At 44.2% G+C, this 18,943-nt stretch overlaps 1 protein-coding gene across 5 annotated transcripts in view; it reads left to right on the top strand.

Annotated features, from left to right (window-relative positions):
- The window catches only part of SDK1 (sidekick cell adhesion molecule 1), a 419,217-nt gene that overhangs the window by 391,688 nt on the left and 8,586 nt on the right, over positions 1 to 18,943 (top strand). For all 5 annotated transcript variants that reach the window (XM_052772288.1, XM_052772287.1, XM_052772289.1 and 2 more), the window contains 5 exons: positions 1,032 to 1,157; positions 9,185 to 9,349; positions 11,905 to 12,042; positions 14,015 to 14,135; positions 14,358 to 14,487. In XM_052772288.1, coding sequence (XP_052628248.1) covers positions 1,032 to 1,157; positions 9,185 to 9,349; positions 11,905 to 12,042; positions 14,015 to 14,135; positions 14,358 to 14,487 — 680 coding nt within the window. The remainder of the gene's footprint in view (positions 1 to 1,031; positions 1,158 to 9,184; positions 9,350 to 11,904; positions 12,043 to 14,014; positions 14,136 to 14,357; positions 14,488 to 18,943) is intronic.

Raw genomic sequence — 18,943 nt, 5'->3', positions numbered from 1 at the left:
TTTCCTGAAATCTAGAAGTCTGATGTGAATAAACAAAACAGCGTGAATAAATAATAACACAAATGGGCTAGCCAGGGATTTCAATGCTGCAGCCTGACAGCGCGGTGCATAATTCTGACTGTACTGCTATGCAGTGGAGTCAGAACTGGAATAACTCTGCCAAAACCAGCAGAGGTTCCTGGATGTAAAGCCAGAAAGAATTTACAATTATTCTCTCCTGACACTTTGGCTTATGCAGAGGGAGAGGTCTGCGAATTTCCTGATATGTCAAGAGGAGCTACAGGCTGAACACCAGCTTGGTTCAGTGTGTGTACCAAAAGAGTTTGCCTTCTTATTTGATCAGTGATTTTCATAAACAGATAATCTGACAAGGTAAATGCCCTCCAATGATACAAGCCTGTCCAGTAAATCACAGAACATCAATGCAATGGTTACATTTCTGATTTTTGCTTCTTCTCCAGCTCAGGGAAATATTTGCCCCCCTCTATCAGAGCAACATCTGGCAATTCCACTCTTCTGGGTGCCAGCAAGATTTCATTTTATCACCGTACCCTCTGTAGCCATTATCTGGCACAGCAGCACTGTGGCTCCACAGTTTAACACTCATGTCCCACCACAGACAGTATAAAGCAGGAATCCTCTCTAACGTGGCCATGGCATCTTCCCAAGCAAATGGGCGGGCAGCTGTCCCCACGAACCTCTCCCTGAAACTTGGAGACTGGTTTCGCCTCCGAAGTCAGAAACAGCAGTGGCAACGTGCAAATGCTGCAGATATGCTCATGGTTAAAACAAGAGGGTTTTTTCTCTTTCCTTCTTAACACAGTTATCTGTAAAACCCAGCCATTGGCATGTAACTGCTGGTACTAGAACCAGTGAAAAATTTAGGTCAATAGCCTATTGAACTGGTTTATGTTGCCTATATATTGACTAATACTTCTAGATAATTTTTTTCCCCTATATCAGTAGAGAAAATGAAGAATACTGCAGTCTGTGATACCACCACCATTTGCTATTCTCGTTTCATCCTTTAGGGTCTCCCGGCTCTCCTCAGGAAATTCTGGTGACAAAATCTGCTTCTGGGCTGACACTGCAATGGACTGAGGGAGATTCAGGAGAAAAACCCACAACTGGCTACATTATAGAGGCACGACCCTCAGGTAAGCCATGGGAAACAAGAGAGGTTGACATCATGAGTTCCCTTCCTTCAGTCCACGCTGAAAAACAGATAATATCCCATCCCACAGTGGAGAGATCGTTTGTCATCCCAGTAAGGTATGGGGATTTTGTGAGAGAACACTGTTGCCAGGCAGTATTAAACCATTGCTGGTTTATTATGTGGTTTAGCAGATTTTCTCCTGTTTAGGAATAGTCACAGAAAATTACCCTGAGTGCTCTGGCTTTCACTGTGCTACATCACTGGTAAATCATCCAACTGATGAGCTAATATAGTTAATAATTAAAACTCACTTAAAGGCTTACAACATCTTTCATGCACAAGGACTAATAAATACTTGCAAGCTGTATTTTGAGGACTGCAGATAGAAATCTGTCCTCTTCTGCAGCAGAACACAGCCGCTAATTACTGTTTTACTGTTAATAATAATAGGGGCAGGACTTCAGCACTGCATACACATTGCTTTCCCTGTTTGTTCTTGTGTTCTGCAGGCAGGGCATTAGGGGGGGGAAAGGAATCCCCTCATCACCACAGTTTTTCTTGGTGCTTTCCCAGAACTCCTTTGCTTCTGGGATTTGCATTTTACTGAAGCTACTCTCCGCTTTTTCCAGAGTATTTCCCCAATTGGACAAGGACATTTTGAAAGTAGCTGTATGCTCCAGCCTGTTTGCAGCCTCTCCCAGCTTGGTACCCCTTGCAAATTCAATAAGCACACACTTTCTGGCAACCAAGTCATTAAGAAAAACCAGTGAATGCTGCCAGACCCCTGTGTAATCTCACTTGATAATTTCCCTCTGCTCTGACAGTGAATGTTGATAACCATTCGCCGAGTACACTTTTCCAGCTGGTGATGCATCTACCAGATACTTGTTTCACATAGGCCATGTTTGAATGTCACGATGTCAAAAGCTTTGCTGAAGTCAGGATAGATGATGTCTGCTCTTTCTCCTCTATTGACAAGGTCTGCTACCCTGTCACAGAAGGAAATTAGACATGATTTATACTTGACATATCCATGTTGGCTGCTTGTTCTTTCCTTTTTTACTTCTAGGTGCTTGCACATTGCTTGATTATATATTGATTAAATGAATGCTTATCTGTTTGATTATATAAAGGATCCTAACTGTTTCTTGTATATGTCTTGAATGTAAGGTTGTGTTGAAAACCCATGGTTTTAATTACGTTTAACCAGGCCAGTAACAAAATTATTGCCTGCATTTCTGTGGTCATCACTGAAGATGCAGATTTCCAAACCTGCATCTGATAGAATTTGCTCTGTAGTGAGGCTCTGCTGTGACCCTGAAACTTCTTCCTCATTTCTGTCATTTAGCTTGACAATTGTTTTCAAAACAAAGTGAAGGAAAATGTGTACCTTCTCAAAGTACTGGAGTTTCTCAGAGAGGTCAAGGGGTTTTTTTAATTAGAGGCATGACACTGCTGTGCTTCTGTTTCCCTTACGTCAGCTTATTGATTTCTGCCCTTATTTCTTCATAGGTAAGAAATTTCCTGTCTTATTTTGAATAGCATTGTTTAGATAGCAAGTTAAATCAAAACTGTTCATTGAAGTTCACTTGCGAGCTTACATTTCCCCAGACAGGGTGTTTTGAGTTAAGAGTATTTTAGGGGCAAACCTGCAGCCCATGTACAGATTGCCTGCAAGCTGGAAATTCAACTTGTGTGCGTGGTGACATTGCAAACTCATCTGATGTTCCTGGGCTTGTCTCACTGTTGGATGTGAACAAACATTTTACAGTTCATGGCTAAGGATGTAGGATTTGTGGCCCACTCTTTTTGAGTAGGAAGAAAATAGTCCCTCCAAGGCAAGTCTGAGCTGCATTAACCCTGGGTCACTTCTGCTGGCCCCACTCCACTGATCCTGGAAACACACAGAAGAGGTCTTATTCTCCTGCTCTTGCAACCTGACTGTTGAGGCATTTAATTCCTCTTCAGATTATTTTAATCCTATTCATGCTGCTGTAGCAAATGAACTAGGCATTTGTATGCTGGATTCTCATCCTTCGTTCTGGTTGCAGCTGTAGGAAGCGTGAAATGTGATCCAGGAGAGGAGACAGACTAATTGGAACGTTTGCTTATTTCACCCAAGCGTCGGCTTCCTTTCCGTGCCGCTTTTCTTCCTCATCTCTGCACGGAGGAATTTGAAATCTGAATTACGAGCTTAACAAAAGCAGGGAACTAATTCCTCCTGTCAGGGCTGGTCATTCAGAGTAGGTTCTGTTTTAATATCATTCTAAGAATTTGCTTTTGCACGTTGATTTATATGGGTAGTAGAGCGTGGATTGGAGCAACCTTTGTTTTTAAGGAGTTGTTGTCCAAGAGAAGAGCAGTTGACTTGTGCCCTTCACATAAAATCAAGGAAGGAAAAGATATATTCATCCTTCTGAGATCAAAAAAGGGGCATTGAACAGACAGATGAAAAGCTTTAGCTTGTTGCCAATATTTAAATGCAATACCGCTACCTTAGTGTTTCACATCTCAAGTGTCATCTATTATAGGCCTCATTACCCCAAACGTTAAATGCTGTATCATCTCATTTTCCCTGCTGTAGCTCCCTGCCAAGACCCTTCCATCAGAGTAGGAGGGTGGCTTTCTGTCAGAAATGGCAAACCCTACCCCCTTTTGTCATTTTCCTTTGAAATTTTCGGTGCCCTGCTGTGTCTCCCAGGGCTCCGGCTGCCCTGCTGGGTTTAGCAATGGTGGCAGCAGGCAGCTGAGATTGTTCATTTGATCTCCCCGTTTCTCTCCCGGATTTATGGAAGGTGACCAGGCTGACTACCTCCTCTGCATTTTTAATATACTCAGACACAGGGATGGAGCAGGCAAGCCAATATTTTTTCCAGAGTGATCTGTGCTAGAGGAAGACATTACAGAAACAGAAGAGTTTTTCTTTTCCTTCAACTTCTCTGTCCCCAGAGAAATGGATTCCAGTTTAGCTCCTTGTGCATTACAAGAAATGCAATTAAGCAGCCTCTGTCACTGCCGTCGTAAGCACTCCCTAGACATCAACTAGGCTGGCTAAGGAATGGGCATTACGTCGTGTCCTCGGTTTCTACGTGCAGAGGAGAAGACAGAAATGGCACAACGATGGTAAGGTTCCCAGTGCTGTCAGAAGGAGTGGAGAGGCTGGTTTCACCCCTTTTTTCCCAACGCCATGCCACATCCAAGGCTCCTTTCTCTGGACTGTGCTGCAGTGGCAGGCACGCAGCCTGTAACGTACTAAGCCGTCTCACACAGACCTCCTTTCCCAATTATCCCCTGTCTACAAAGGAGGTTTTTCTGCATAACGCCCTAGGGATCCACGCTGCCAGGTTTGCGTGTGGATACGTAACTGCCAGCATGAGACTTTCATGCGTGCGTTGGCCTGCTTCTGTCTTCTTCAGCTGCAGGGCGGCCAGGTAGGTGTTTGGTCAATCTGCTTCATGGCTTGTGTCACCTCAGGAAAAGCCTCCGACCCCAGTCAAGTCGATGAACATTTCTTCTTCTGCTTCCTTTCCCCATCGTGCATTTTGGATTTTGTTTGTTTGCTTTTCCCAAGCAGGGGATGACTTAAGCCCAGTGGGAGAGAATTGCATCTTAACATGCTTCCAACAATAATATTTCTAGCACTCTGGCTGGCATGAATGGGCCGGTTAAACTTGGATCAGCCACAAATCATGAGCTTAGGATATAGACAAGTCAGGAAAGTGTTTTCTTTTGCTCCCCCGTATGATCAGTTCCGTGAAGGCAGCAGACTTTTGGGGGAAGAACCCATCTACTTGGAGTGGGGATTGTCCTTCCCATAAATGCTGGTTTTTGCTTCCCACACCCCAAGGGCAGATCTCACTTTAGTTTCCTTTCTGGTGTCTTGAGTAATGTTTTTATGTTTTCCTCCTCTTCTATTTATTTTTAAACAAATGAGGGAGCGCAGTGTCAAACATGGACACAAACCAGCAAAAGTCAGTAAATTCAAAGTGAAGGGTGCAGCTGCATTGCCGGCATCTGCCATGGGGCCTTTGGTTCGCTTCTGCTCACGAACAACATGCCGAGGCTGACAGTTTGTCAGCCTTCACTTCCCATTCTTGTCCTTTCACTAGTTTGCATGATAATCCAGCCCTTTGCCTCTGACAAATACAACCACATTTTAATTTTGTCCTCCACGGGAGGAACGCTACTCGTGTTCAGCCGATCCGTAACTCTCAGCAGCTTCTCCCCTCATAAACCTCCTAATGTGTAATTAGGAGAAAGTTTTATGGCACGACTCTCCTCTCACTCCAAGAGGGGAAGGCTGGTATTTAAGACCCGAATAACCGACAGCTTTCCATCTCCCCAGCCGCAGCACGGCAGTTGTTTGTTAGTGGCCTGAGTTAGCGGAGCCGGGAGCCTTCGTTACTGACTGACGGTTTTATTCAGCGTGGAGACCCCAATTAATTGCCTGTGAAACCAGGCTAGCCTGGGGGTGCTGTGCATGGCTGCAGCCTCCAGTGCTGCTCCTCGCTGACACGGGATGGCCGGGAGGGTGGCCGGACCAGGCTGGACATCATTTTAGGTTGGAGGTGGTTTCACCTTCCCCTGTCATTCAGATCTTCTCCCCACGCATGTGCCTCAGTCCCAAACTGGATGGAGAAGTCAAGGCTGGCGGATAAAGATCAAATCTCACGTCAGCTGGGGCAGGGTCTGGTGAAGCGTTTATAGGAACAGGAAGCAAAGAAAAAATTTTTTTGAGGAGCCCTCCCTTTTTCATCAGATGTTTAGGGCTTTTTTAAGAAGCTGAGTGCCCCGTGAAAGGCAATATGAAATGAAGAAAGGGACAGGTGTTACTGAAAGAAAATTTTGCGGGAGTCCGGTGTTGCAAACTTTGCTTTTCTCGATGGTTTCTATGAGTTAATACCCAGTTGGTAGCCCAACCATGGCATGTGCACCTTTCCTCCCTAAACTGGGTAGAAAATACTGTGTACAGTGTACTAATGATTTTCTACTGAACTTAAAGGCCAATCTTTGCTATCACAGGTGACCTTCTAACGAATTCTCTTTCAGCTGAACTTCTAACATTTAGAGCAAACCTAGTTTTGAGGGATGGGGGAAGAGATGCCATGAATGAATTCACAAGTGTGTGTTCAATATTTAATCTCAAAGTTCACCACTGAAATAAAATGCTTTTTTAGTTTGGATATATCTGATTGTGATCTCTGTCTACAAAGAGGGGCCTGAATAGTCCATATGGAGAGAAGGTAAATTAATTGAGGCTCTGGAATTAAAAACCTTGTTGGCCAGGACTTGGGGAGCCACAGCCTGTCCTGTGCATAGCATTGATTTGGGGTCAGCAGTGGGGGAGACATAAGGATGTCCCCCTTTCCAGGCTGCCACCGTGCAGATTTCTGACCACTGTAGCTGCATCAGCACCTCACTGGGATCCCAAGGATCACACGCTGGGTCCTGCCTTGGCCAAACCCTGTTTCCTACCCCAGAAAAGAAAGTCTGGGCAAAGATTCTTTCAATGAATGAAAGGGAGGTGGGCCAGAGAAGATATGGCCACCAGCCAGAGCATCTCTGAGTCGCTGCGAGACGAGAATCCCTCTGAAGAAACATCCACCGGCAGCCTTTGCTGCCCCACACCATTGCTACCATAGCCAAGGGGACAGAGAGGTGGAAATGTAACGCTGACTTCTCAAGGGTAGTTATCCCAACTTTCTGCAAGCTTTACAGAGTGGTTAAATTTACGCTTCTTGGTCTGTTGGATATTCTGCACTGTGCACCCTGATAGGTTTGAGAAAATGAGAAAGTGCGTGTGTGAACAGTTGTGTTTGTTGCAGTGAGTGTTGAACATTCATTTTTATTGTTGCCTTTTCTTCCCCCATTTAAGTGGCTTTCAATGCAAATAAATTGCTTTTCAGACAATTCACCATGGGCTCAAATTCTCTTATTGCTGTTTACAAATGTGTTTGTGAAAGCTCAGGCAATTCTAGCAATTATGCCAATATTTTATATGCATCTTCCTAGTATTGGTGGTTGCAACAATCTAACTTTGAAAGTGCATCCCTGGCTCCACCCTCTTCTGAGAAACCAAATCCCAAACTCCCTTTTTATTACACTGTAAGTTTACGTGGTAGAAATAATCTAGCCTTCTATTGCCCTGTAAAAGGGAAGTCAATATTTTATCTCTTGTTTTATAGCCATTGTAATATCCAACTAATACATAACAATGGTACATTATGATAACTTCATTATACTCTGATCATGCGGGTGAATAATGTCTTGGTCTGAATTTTAAGCGTGACAGAAAAATTACCTATTTTTATTGTTCTTTGGTATTTCTCAAATGTAGCTGGAACAATAACATTTCAGCCTGCTTTTTGCATCCACTGAGACTGCCAATCCTCATGATCAGAAAAGATGTAGTTTGGGGGTTGTTAGTCATTGTGTGTGTTGCTAGACGTGCAGCACGGTACAAATTACCAAGCCAATATTTACTGATGCCAAAGTTAAAACATGCAGATGGAAATGCACCTGCAGTGTTAATCAATCCATCTTTGCTGCTATTCTCTGTTGCACAGAAGTAGGCTAAGGGCCAAATTTTGCTCTGTTATACCAGCACAGTTCTGGAATCGCCGCGGTGACTCCAATTAGTTTACACTCAGGTAGATGCAAAGCAAATGAGAGCAGATTCCTGCCTTCCATTGCAGCAGCGGAACAAGTCGCTGAGGGTAGTGCTGCTGGCTCCTGCTTTATTGTTACCTCGATAACACCTCAAGCTACAGAAGTCGTGCTGATGCTCGAATCTCACAGCGCAGAGGACTTTCTTTCAAAGCAGGCAGCTCCTGTGCTGGAGTCCTATCTATGCAGGGGTTATCATTGTATTCCCATTGCTGTGGGACATGCAGAGAAAAATAGACATTGATTGAACAGCTTTGATAACTAGAAGTAAAAGCCCCATGGGATCCTCGTGAGGTCAGATCTATAAGAGCTACGCTGGCTTAGGCTAGCTGAGAGTTTGGCCCCATGCGTAGACAGTAACTCCATTTTGTCAGCAAAGTGCTGGGCACCAGTTGTTACTGAAAAGCAGTCCGTTTATTCTGCACTCTAAATTGTTGTCTGATATTTTTAATTATTGTTGGTTTTGTTCTTACTGGTAACAGGATCCACCTTGTTGAAAGTTCTTTCCATTGCAGTCAAGTGAATATAAGATGACGGGTTGGATCAGGGACCAGAACGGTGCCTGGTCAGGGTGCACATCAGGATCTATGTCAGTACGGCTGCTGAGAACTGAGAAGACCCTACTGAAACACTCTTACTGGAATGGCATTGTGTTTCTAAAAACTTTGAGAGATTTATAATACAAACAAAAACTCATTCCTGTTTAAAGATGCATGGCACAGAAGCGGAGCGCCGGCTGTCCTGCTTTGCGGGCCGTGCCACGCTGTGGGCCAGCACATGCGAAGGACATATAGCTATTGATACTGTAAAGCAAGCAGCACTCCAGTCACACCAGTCCACCAGGCACCAGTTCGTGCAAGGCCACGGTACCTCCTGCCAAGACCCAAATCTTACATTAGTTTGCAAAGCCTAGCCTACGCACTTTGGTAGCGAAGTCAGTTTTGCAATGTAAAAAGCAGGCAAACCCTGTGCGATTAGGACTCATTAGCATAGCAGGTTGCTTTGGGTTTACGTGCTCTGTCGAATAACGGGCATGCTGATGCGGTGACCTTACCTGATCAGGAGGGACCCAGATGGCTGGCAGCTGCTCTAGCCAGCTCAGGTCGCTGTGGGTGCTGCTGCAGATTTTAGAGGAGAACTCTTCCATCTGGGCTGCTATAAGACCCCATCATGAATAAATGCCTTTACAGACGGGGTCTTGCAGGGCATTCTGACATTTGTGTGTATCGCTGAGCAGCCTTCAGGTAAGCATGTCCGCTGCCTGCGGTTGAAGCACACAATTAATGGCAAGTTTTTTCAGTGAGCAGAAGAAAGTGCCACTTCGCACAGTTCATGCCATTTCTTTCCTTGCTGCTTTCCTAGATGAAGGACTGTGGGACATGTTTGTGAAGGACATCCCTCGCAGTGCTACCTCCTACACAGTCGGCTTGGACAAACTCAAACAGGGTGTGACGTATGAATTTCGGGTGGTGGCTGTCAATGAATTTGGCTATGGAGAACCAAGTGTTCCCTCTGTGGCAGTATCAGGTAATCACGGGGGTTTTTTAAAATATCTTTTCTAATGGAATTTCTTGGGGCTGTGGGGGAAGAGGTGAAAAAAACACACCCAGATTTTCTAGTTGCAACAAATAACCAAGGGCAGCTTGTTTTCATTTGTTTTAGGATAAAACCAGAGTAATATAGTGGTGAATCAAGACTTGCTATTACAGTATGCTTTCCTCTCAAGAGGAAGAATGCATGTATGCCATTGTTAAGTTTGACAAAGAACCTTCTCAGAAATTTCATGAGTGTTTATGTGTAAAATCTCTTGCCCTAAGACTAATTTACGCAGTCAACAATTTGTTTGCTTTTTCTCCTTTCCTAGCCTGTTGTTTTGTTTGCTCTGCTTCCTCCTTTTTTATCCAGGGTTCTCTGATAAAGATTTTCTGTGTTATTTTGTATTTAGCTCTTAAAAATATAAAAGTGTAGTTTCACAAAGTTGTTCCTGATATCCTCTGGGCTGGCAGTTCCAGTTGGTGATGTTCTCAGGAGCTTCCCACCCTCCCTGCTTGCTTGTGCTTATTCCCAGTAAACAGGGCTATGGGTTCCAAAATCCCTTTGAGCAGCCCAGCACTCTGGTTTTCTGAAGGAACTTCAGTACCTCAAAAAGCAAATTCCATTCAGCTTGCCACGTCTGGGCAGCTCAAGTTCAATGGCCTGTTGTGAAGTGGAAGAGCTTGCCCTCGTGAAAGCTTTGCTCAGGTCCCCTCTTACCCTCGCAGGGACAGCTGTGCTCCAGGTTGCTTTTGAGCAATAGGTTTCATCCTTGCTGTGTCAGCAAAGACAGGCAAGAGGGATAATAGAACTTGATAAAGCGGCTTTGTGGTTTGAAATTCTGGAGATTCCTGAGAACCTGGCAATGCTCCAGTATCTAGAGTAGCTTTTATCTCTTTGCTTCTCCAGTGAAAAGCATAAACGCCATTCAACAGTTACCCAGCAGGCAAGAGTAGTAAATGCTGCTATCGCCATCACGGCTGCGTTTGTCCTTACACAATTAACCACTTAGCCTGTGGGAGCTGCCTATGGATTTCAGTGCGAGTGCTACCCTTGCTTTTCTCCTTCAGGACAAGGGCATAGACAACCCACTTCAAACACCGAGAGTCAGTGTTTTTCCTATGTGTCGTTTCACAGAGGTTATAACACAATGTAAAGGGTCAACAGTCATGTCAGTCTTTCCTGGAAGACATTATTCCTCTGAAGCTGAGCATGCATCTCCTTGTGATGCTTCTTATAAATAAACCACTTGTTTGTAAGTTCTTCACTTGAACAGAACTATTTAATTCACCTCCTTTTGATGCTTCAGTGTTCATCTCAAATTGCTGCATGAAAGTAAGAGGCTTCTGTTGAGATTCACAGTCATAAAAGTATAAAGCATTTTAGGCTGGCCACTTCAGCTAGCACAGGGAGGTATAAATTGCACTGAATCTGCTCAGTCCAGCATGGCTTGTGCAGTTTGCCTTTAGGGCTTTATTGGCCTGGACCGGCCTCCTAGCAAAGAAAGATCGTGGCTACTTTTCACTGCTGCAGAATACCCAGTGATTTGGAACAAATTTGAGCTCATATCATCAGGCTTACAACAGACTTGTGTTTAGATCCAGGGCTCAGGACAGTCGGGGAAAGACAGCGCCTGGGTTCAGTGTTAGTGAGGGGTTGAAGTTGGTCTTCTGGCATCGCCCATTCCTACCGGGTGTTATTCTACCTTATGGACTATAGGGAACTTACATACAACTGCTGGCTTGTGCTCCAGTGGCAGCATTTTTTCACAAAGCCGAGGGATGCTGACAAAGAGAGTATCACCGCAAGAAAATAACAATACTTACTACTTTAAACCAAGACTGGCGAGATAACTCTAGAAAGGGGAAGTTGGTTTCATTTTGCGTCTCAAATTGAGGTCAAATAGGATGAAATTACTTGAGATCGCGCGAAATCCAGGCAACTGAATTGATACCCATGTGCTGCACATCAGGCTTGGCTAAGCTGATGGGGAAACGATATAGAGTAGCAGTGAATGTTGGAAATTGGAGTTAATGGAGGTACTGAAAGATACTGAACCAAGTGTACTTTGTTCCCTGGCACTAGCTGTATTTTTCAAAGAGCCACTGAGCAGCATTTTGGCGAGGCAAGCCTCTTAAAAAGTGGAATAATCGTGAGTCATGACAGACCTATTAGTGGTTCCTTTGACCCAGGGAGTACTAAGCGTACCGCAGTAGTCAAGAAACGTAGGTGCGTGGAGCTGTGGGAAGAAACCTCCCTCTCTTCACTTGGTGATAACTTCTTCTTAGCTAAGGGATTCTGGAGTGCTGCTCTGGGTGTGTGAAAGATGCTTGCGGGTGTGTTTGAGCCGTGATATGCTCCTGTTTTCTTTGCCATCTTAGAAGTGTCAGCAAGCCCCCCAAAAGCCTGACTGCAGAATAGACTATGTTACCTCCTTTGAACATCTCTCTCTCCTGAACGCTATTATAGATGCATCGTTCACTGTGGGAAGAGGAGAAAATTTTGAAGGAGCATAAAGAGGAATTGTTATTTGTTTTTTGCTCTTTCAGCACAAACGGAAGCCCCTTTCTATGAGGAGTGGTGGTTTCTGCTGGTGATGGCACTCTCAAGTCTGATCCTCATCCTCCTGGTGGTGTTTGCATTGGTCCTGCATGGCCAGAGCAAGAAGTACAAGAACTGCAGCACAGGTAAGGCACTGGCTCTGTGCTGTGCACACAGTCTCAAGAGCTGTGGGAATTAGAAATATCTTCCCTTTGAACCCCTGATTTCATCAGCGTGGACTCTCTTTATAGGTATTTTGTTTGGCAGAAGACTTGGATCTTTCTGCTGTCTCGTTTGGTAGAAATGGCTTTTGCCCATAGCCACACTGGGCAAAGAGTGCCTGATCTTATCAGGTTTTGGATTCTAACCAGCCATGGGCATCTGGAAGTTCCAGGGACTGTAGCAAAAGCTAAGGAGTCTGGGTCAAATGCTTGGCAGAAGACCACAAAAAAGGAATGAGCTGAGACTTCATTTACCTTTGTCGTCATTCCCTGATAGATGGGGAGAAGGAGACAGATTCTGCTTTTCCATGGCTGTACCCAATGCAAATATTCTAGGTCTGTATGTGTGAGGACTATATCACAACTCTTCTGTGTTAAATAGAGTGCCCTGCATCTCACATTCATTCCCTAAGCCAAGCTGCAGTTGCTGGGCTGGGGGCCAAACAGCTAGGAGGTGTCTTGGTTATCTGGACCCATTAGACTTTAAGGTATAGTGAGCATCAAGCTTTGAATTTGTCTTTAGTGACGATTTTTACTAGTCTCCTTTCTGAAGGGAAGCAGGAGCCACCTGCTCTATAACTAGGAATGTTAAAATAGTCCCCTTTCAAAATGCCTAATTCTTGAGCTCTGAATATTGTTTTTACCTTTTCTTCTCCTTACATGATAAAGTCCTGGAAAGGTTGCTCACACGTGTTTTTCTCTGATAGCCTTCTCCACCTCCAGAAAGAAATTGCTCTGATGCCAGGAGATGCCAAAAAAGGCACATTAATGAGTAGGATCAGGTGGATGGGTCTTTGCACTACCCGTTCTTAGGGATTAATGTAATGAAGAAGTCTTCCAGGCAGTATTTAGTAATTCAGTCCCAAAGTGAAGATCTTTTCTTTCTTTATAATTCACTTGAACAAGTGTTAGAAAATCAGATTTCAGTCCCATGAGATAGAAGATGTATGAATACCGTGGCATTTTACCAAGTTAATACTATTACATATTTGTATGCATGGCTCATAGGAAATCTCTCATCTTCTTAGTTTTGCTCTGTGTTTGGGGGACAGACATGAAAAGACAGGTCTGACCTGTGCTGTCGGATATCAGTGTTCACACCGAGTCTTAATGTAGCACTTAAATTGAAGCCGAGGATAAAGTACCTGTCTGCTGCAAAGTGGCAATATGCAACTGGTCTTTCTGCCCGGGACATGAGCTGAGCTCACACCTTTGGGATTACAAAGAATAAGCATGGGAGAGAATAAGCTCTTGCTATATTTGATCACAAGAAATAATATACTTTGCAGTATTTTCCCTCTTCTGCCAGTCCCCTGTCCTTTTCCCTGCCTTACATCATCCAGTGATTTCTCACATCTATATCTTATCCTCATTACAGCTCTGACATCTTTTTCCCATTTGCTATCCACTTACGCTTTCTCTTGCTTTCTTTCCTGCCTTTTTTTTTCCCTCCTTTTCCTCTTTTTCTGCCTGCCTTAGTTTTACTTTCTCTTGCTTTGCTTCAGTCAGCATGAACATGATTCACAGCTGTCCTCATTTAGGACATCTTCAGTGGCCACCTGAATTAGTCACCTGGTTCCTATTTATAGTCAAAAGACAAGAATAAGCACTTTTGGAGCACAGTTCATCTGTGCTATTTTAGATACTTACCTCCGAAGGAAATGCATCCATCCATGACTCCTTCTTTCCCCTCTTTTGGCTCCTTCTGCCCGTTCACACTCCTGATAAGCTCCTCTCCTTCACTCTGATTGTTTTCATTTGCCAGTAAGAAAGGTGAAGAGATTTTCAAATAATTAATGATGTCATAAAACATAAAGTAGGAAAAGTTAGCTCGTACAGTTGTATTTGGGGAAAAAGTGCCTTTGTTTCAGCTGAACTTTTCATTGCCTGACTCCAGGTAAAACCATCTCCAATGTGGAAGAGTCGGTCACCCTGGATAACGGAGGCTTCACTGCTCTGGAGCTCAACAGCAGACACCTGAATATCAAGAGCACCTTCTCAAAGAAGAATGGAACCAGGTAAGAAGCTGGGAACACCTCGCTCTTGGAAACGGCTTTTTATCTAGCTTCAAGCAACTGTTAAATAGGCAAAAGGATGAGACTGTTGTCTGGAGGACCTAGGGAGGACTTTAATGCCCAAGTTGCTGCCCCAGGCTGTGATTCTGGCTTCTAAGCATGATTTAATTGTGTCATTTCAGAGAAATGACAACATCCCATTCACTCACCCTTTACATTTCCTAGGTCTCCTCCTCGCCCAAGCCCAGGGGGGCTGCACTACTCCGATGAGGATATCTGCAACAAGTACAACGGAGCTGTGCTGACCGAGGGCTTGGGCCTGAACGAGAAGCCCTTAGAAGTTTCGGAGTCAGAGGTAAGGGTTTCCCTTTGCCTTGCCAAACGTTGCCCAGTCACTGCAGACATTCATTTCCCCACTGAATCCTGGCAAGTCTTCAAAGTCCCAATCCCATACCTGCATTATACTGTGTGGTCGCTGTCTTGGGGACTTTAAAATGTCCAATTCACCAGGCTGTTCGCATCACACCTTAAAATTAAAATGTCAAGGGAAAGAATGACAAGCAGGACCCAGCCAGGGCAGATTCCAGACCTGGCCTTGGCAGCTAGTCACAGTTTTCCAGTGTTATGTAGAAAGACAAGTGCAATCAGTCAGCCAGTGTGTGCTGACCTCTCTGGAAGGGGCTGCATGTCCCCTTCTGCCTGTGGGCTGTAAACTTGGAGCACTTTTGGGAAAATGTATATATGCTGCAAAATAACCAGCTGGCTGCAGCTACCGTCTGGATGAGGTTGAAGGTGGGACACACTTTGGATTGTTGCACTGACTGAAGTATGAGATGTGGTTTGAAGTTTTCACAGTGCCTTTTTTAGGCAGCTACAGCAAACACCAGGATTCGGACGAGTGGTTTTGGGTGGTGAGAACTGCTGCCTCTGTTACAGAGGGAGTAAGTGGGGAGCGAGTAACCTGCCAGGGAGCACATGGCTATGGCTGTGAGAGCCTAGCGTTCAGGTTTCTGAACACCCCAGCCTGCAGCCTTAGACTAACTCAAGAGGAGCCTTCTGCTCGGGTTGCCTTTAGACTCTGTTCTCCAAGGAACGTGGGTGTGTGCTGGCGTTATCCATCTGGCAGTGCTCCATCTTGTGTCTTGTATCCCCTTTAAGAAGAGAGAAAGTGCTTGTGGTCTGTAAAAGTCCAGCAGTGGCCAGGGTTGAATAGACAGACTTCAAGGGATAGAAAGGTAAACCTGTCTCTAAAATCGTGTGTTGTCAGCAGAGATCCTGACAAATCTGAACTGACAGCACAAGAAGCGAGCAGTGGGCCAAACCACTCCAAACCTGACCCTTCTAGCAAGAATAAATCAAGAGCAGCAAGTAGTGAAAGATGACAGTTTTCATCTGTAGCTTTTCTGCACCTGCAGCTACAGCTGCTTTTCCTGGCTACCTAGCTCTCACCTCCTGTTAATTACCATGGACAGCCTGCTGCTTTGTGCTGCCCTGTGGCCGACCCATCGTACAGGCAGCTTTCCTTGGTGTAGCTCAAGCTGCTGTCTACGCAATGCACAAGCGTTACCCTCCAGATTAAACCCATAGTGCTTTGGTCATGTCACTGTAACAACCCAGCATTAAACCTGTCGTTAAAACAGTGTGCTGAGCATGATCATGAATTTAGCACTGGCACCTTTTGACATTAATTTCAATGCCCCATGTGGTATTTCCTGGTAATGCGCAAAAGTCTACTTGCAGGGTGTCATTACTGCCTTCTATATGCACTGTTTGTACAACAGAGAAGAAAGTGATTTTTGTTTCTTTTTCTCAGGCTATTATTAATATTATTTATTTACTGTGTATTGCAGACAAGCCTGAAGGTCTCAATTGAGATTCTAGTGTTTTTGTGAATCTGTGTGCGCATGTTGAGTATGTGCACAAAATGTGCCTCCTGTTTTTCCTTGGGGCTTAGATATGCAGCCCTTCTGTATGATGTCTTTGATGCTTGGCTTTTTTTGTGGTGGGGAGTGCTTTTAGCCATGAAATGTTAATACGCTCCCAGTAGAGGTAGCAATAGGAGATGCTGCCTTTTGATCAGCCTGAAAATGCTGTTTACGTTGGCTGATTCAGACAGGAGGTGCGGGTGGGTTGGGGCAGAGGTGAGTATAGATGTTTGACCACTCTCTTTTCAGGTATTTGTGTACCTATTAGCTCTTCCTGTGTGTCTTTTCTGTTCTTTTTGCTTTTGTTCTCAAAGGAGATCTTAACAGACAAGCTCTGTTTTCCAAGAATTTCAGAATTTCCATCTTTCTTAGTAGGCAGAAATGTTTCCCCTTATAGGAAGAGGTAAGGATATATTTTTATATAAGAGCTCTACAAGGTTGGGTCCTCTCCAGCAAAGGGGGTCCTGCTGCTGTTTTTCTCTAATACATCTTTGTGTGGATCTCAAATTCCACTTAATATGATGCACGTAAGGGCAGGCAGGGCCAAACACTCTGCTTTTGTTTTCAACCCACATGCCACCTTCTTGCTGCTAAGTCTTACCCCTGTTGCCTGAGGTGTCAAGATTTTATATGGAAAAGAAGGAAGCTCACTGGCTTCAAGTCTCATGGGGTTTACTGAACATGAAGAAGTCTGCGAGAAACTCTCGGGCTGACTGACTGCACTTACAACACAGCTGCCTGGGAGCCTTCCTCCGAGCTCCCTCCTGATGAGGAAAGCAAGAGAGAAACAAAGAGAAAATCAAGCAGACCAAGTAGTACTCTTAATATTCATAAATCAAGTTGTTAACTTACGCCATGTCATGAAAGCCAAGCACCAATACTGTTAATGAGGTTAAAGTAGTTTAATTGACAGGTATGGAGCAAGAGAGTGCTAAGAGTGTAATTTCTAAATGATTAATAATAATAGGCTTTTAGATAATGAGTCAAGTGGACGAGGCTCGAGACAGATACTCTGAAGAAATTTGGTGTTCACCGTGTACAGAAATTTGAGGATATATCTGCGATGTCATCCAGCCATGGAAGAGCAGCGTTACAGGAGGGGAGGGTGGTCTGTGTTTGTTTGTTCTCACGTGTCCTTGTGGTCTCCCAAAAACAGTTTTCAGGAGATAATATTCTCACAGATTGCGCGCATTATCAGTCAGTGCTGAACGCTGGCGATGCTCTGGTTTTCCCATCTGCCCTCTGCAGTCTAACTGACTTTTGCTTTCTCAGCTCTGTAGGAAGATATAATAATTTTCCACTTAACACTTAATAGGGAATATGGTTTAACTTGTTTCCAGTGAAGTTCTCCATGATTTTGACAAGTTGGGCACCGTGTGGAAACCAGCTGCAGGTGACACATGAAATAACCAAGTGTTCCCATGTCCGGAGAAATCTGTTTGCCTACTAGGTTACCTTGTCTGTTTTACAGCATATTCGTTTCATGTCAACCAAAAGAAACTGCTGCTATCTACATTTTTAGAAATAATCTCATAAGGTTGTTTCTTGTGCAGTCACTTTAAAAAAAAATATATATATAATTGGAACTATTTTCAAATTTCCTATTGACTAAGCTAGCCAACCCTGGTCGCTGACTTGCCTCTGAACAGCACTTGTGCATTTCGTGCTATCAATAAAATACTTAGATAGCCTCTCATTTTCTGTATTTGTTGTTTCATAGGCATCCATGCACCTTTGGTTGACAGTCTGTAATGTCACCGCACACCCAATCATGCTCCAGCCTATGGAGGTTTCCAAGGTAACAAAGCCACAGTCGCAGGGAAGGGAGAAAACTGAAAACAAAGCAAAAAGCCCTGCAGCATTTCTATTTACTCAATAGTTTAAAAACCACTAAAAAGTAATCCTCTAGTATAAGCTGTCTGTATTGTCATGCAAAACAGGTGTTTATCTTGCTACTCCTTGATTTTCATCAGGGCAGAGAGGGATGGGGGCTGGCAATTCAGAGAATTCCTTGCTGGTAAGGGTGGTTATTAGTACCTTGTTCGGAGCAGACCTTAGAAGATACTTTAGAAACATGGACGAAATATTCTGTTCCTACCTGTTCTGAAGGAAACACAAAGAAAACACATTGTATGGACGCTAACAAATAGGTTATCCTTTCCAGCATTTAGTGCTAATGATGGTGAAAGGCTGAAGTTAGCACAGCTCTGTATGTGTTTCATGAAAGTCGCTTCTGAAAGGCACTGGCCTTATTTACACCAAATTAGTGCTCTCTTTCAGTTGGTATAATGGACTAATTAGTGGACAGATTATTAGCAGGTGGTATTGTTTCAAATTCCCTCTTTCTGTTCATGGCAAATCCAAGTGACGCTGTATTTCAAATGGCAGCAGCCCATTTAAAGTGTTCCCAGTGTTTCTCCTCTTTATTATGTTGACTTCTGGCAATCTCGAAAGAACTTGGCTTAGGTACAGAAATTATATTAGTTTTGTGGGTAAGTATTTTTCTGCTAGCGATGGACAGAAATCAAGTGGCTGCATCAGTATTATTATACCTATCAAGTCGTGTGTCAGTCTTCTGGATACAGCTGCTTCTCAACATTTCTTCTTAGAGCTTCCAGCCTTTTAGTTGTCTTTATGTTTCTGTATGTCTGTGGGGACATCAGGAAGACCAGTAAGGAGCCACTAGAAGTTTGTGGGGTTTTTTCTCCTTACGCTTATGACACCTCATCTCAGCTGTGATCCGTCTTTTCAGCAGGGGCTTGTTTCTTTGGGGGATGGCTGAGCGTGTGCGAGTCAGTAAGAGTGATGGGGGATTGGGGAAGGAGTCAGAAGACAAGGCAAGGGCAGTGGTAGCGTCGTGCCTTTGATGGAGGGAGCACATCCACA

Source organism: Harpia harpyja, chromosome 21, assembly GCF_026419915.1.
Source record: "Harpia harpyja isolate bHarHar1 chromosome 21, bHarHar1 primary haplotype, whole genome shotgun sequence".
Classification (NCBI taxonomy): Eukaryota; Metazoa; Chordata; class Aves; order Accipitriformes; family Accipitridae; genus Harpia; species Harpia harpyja.
This window is presented reverse-complemented; position numbering and strand designations above follow the sequence as displayed.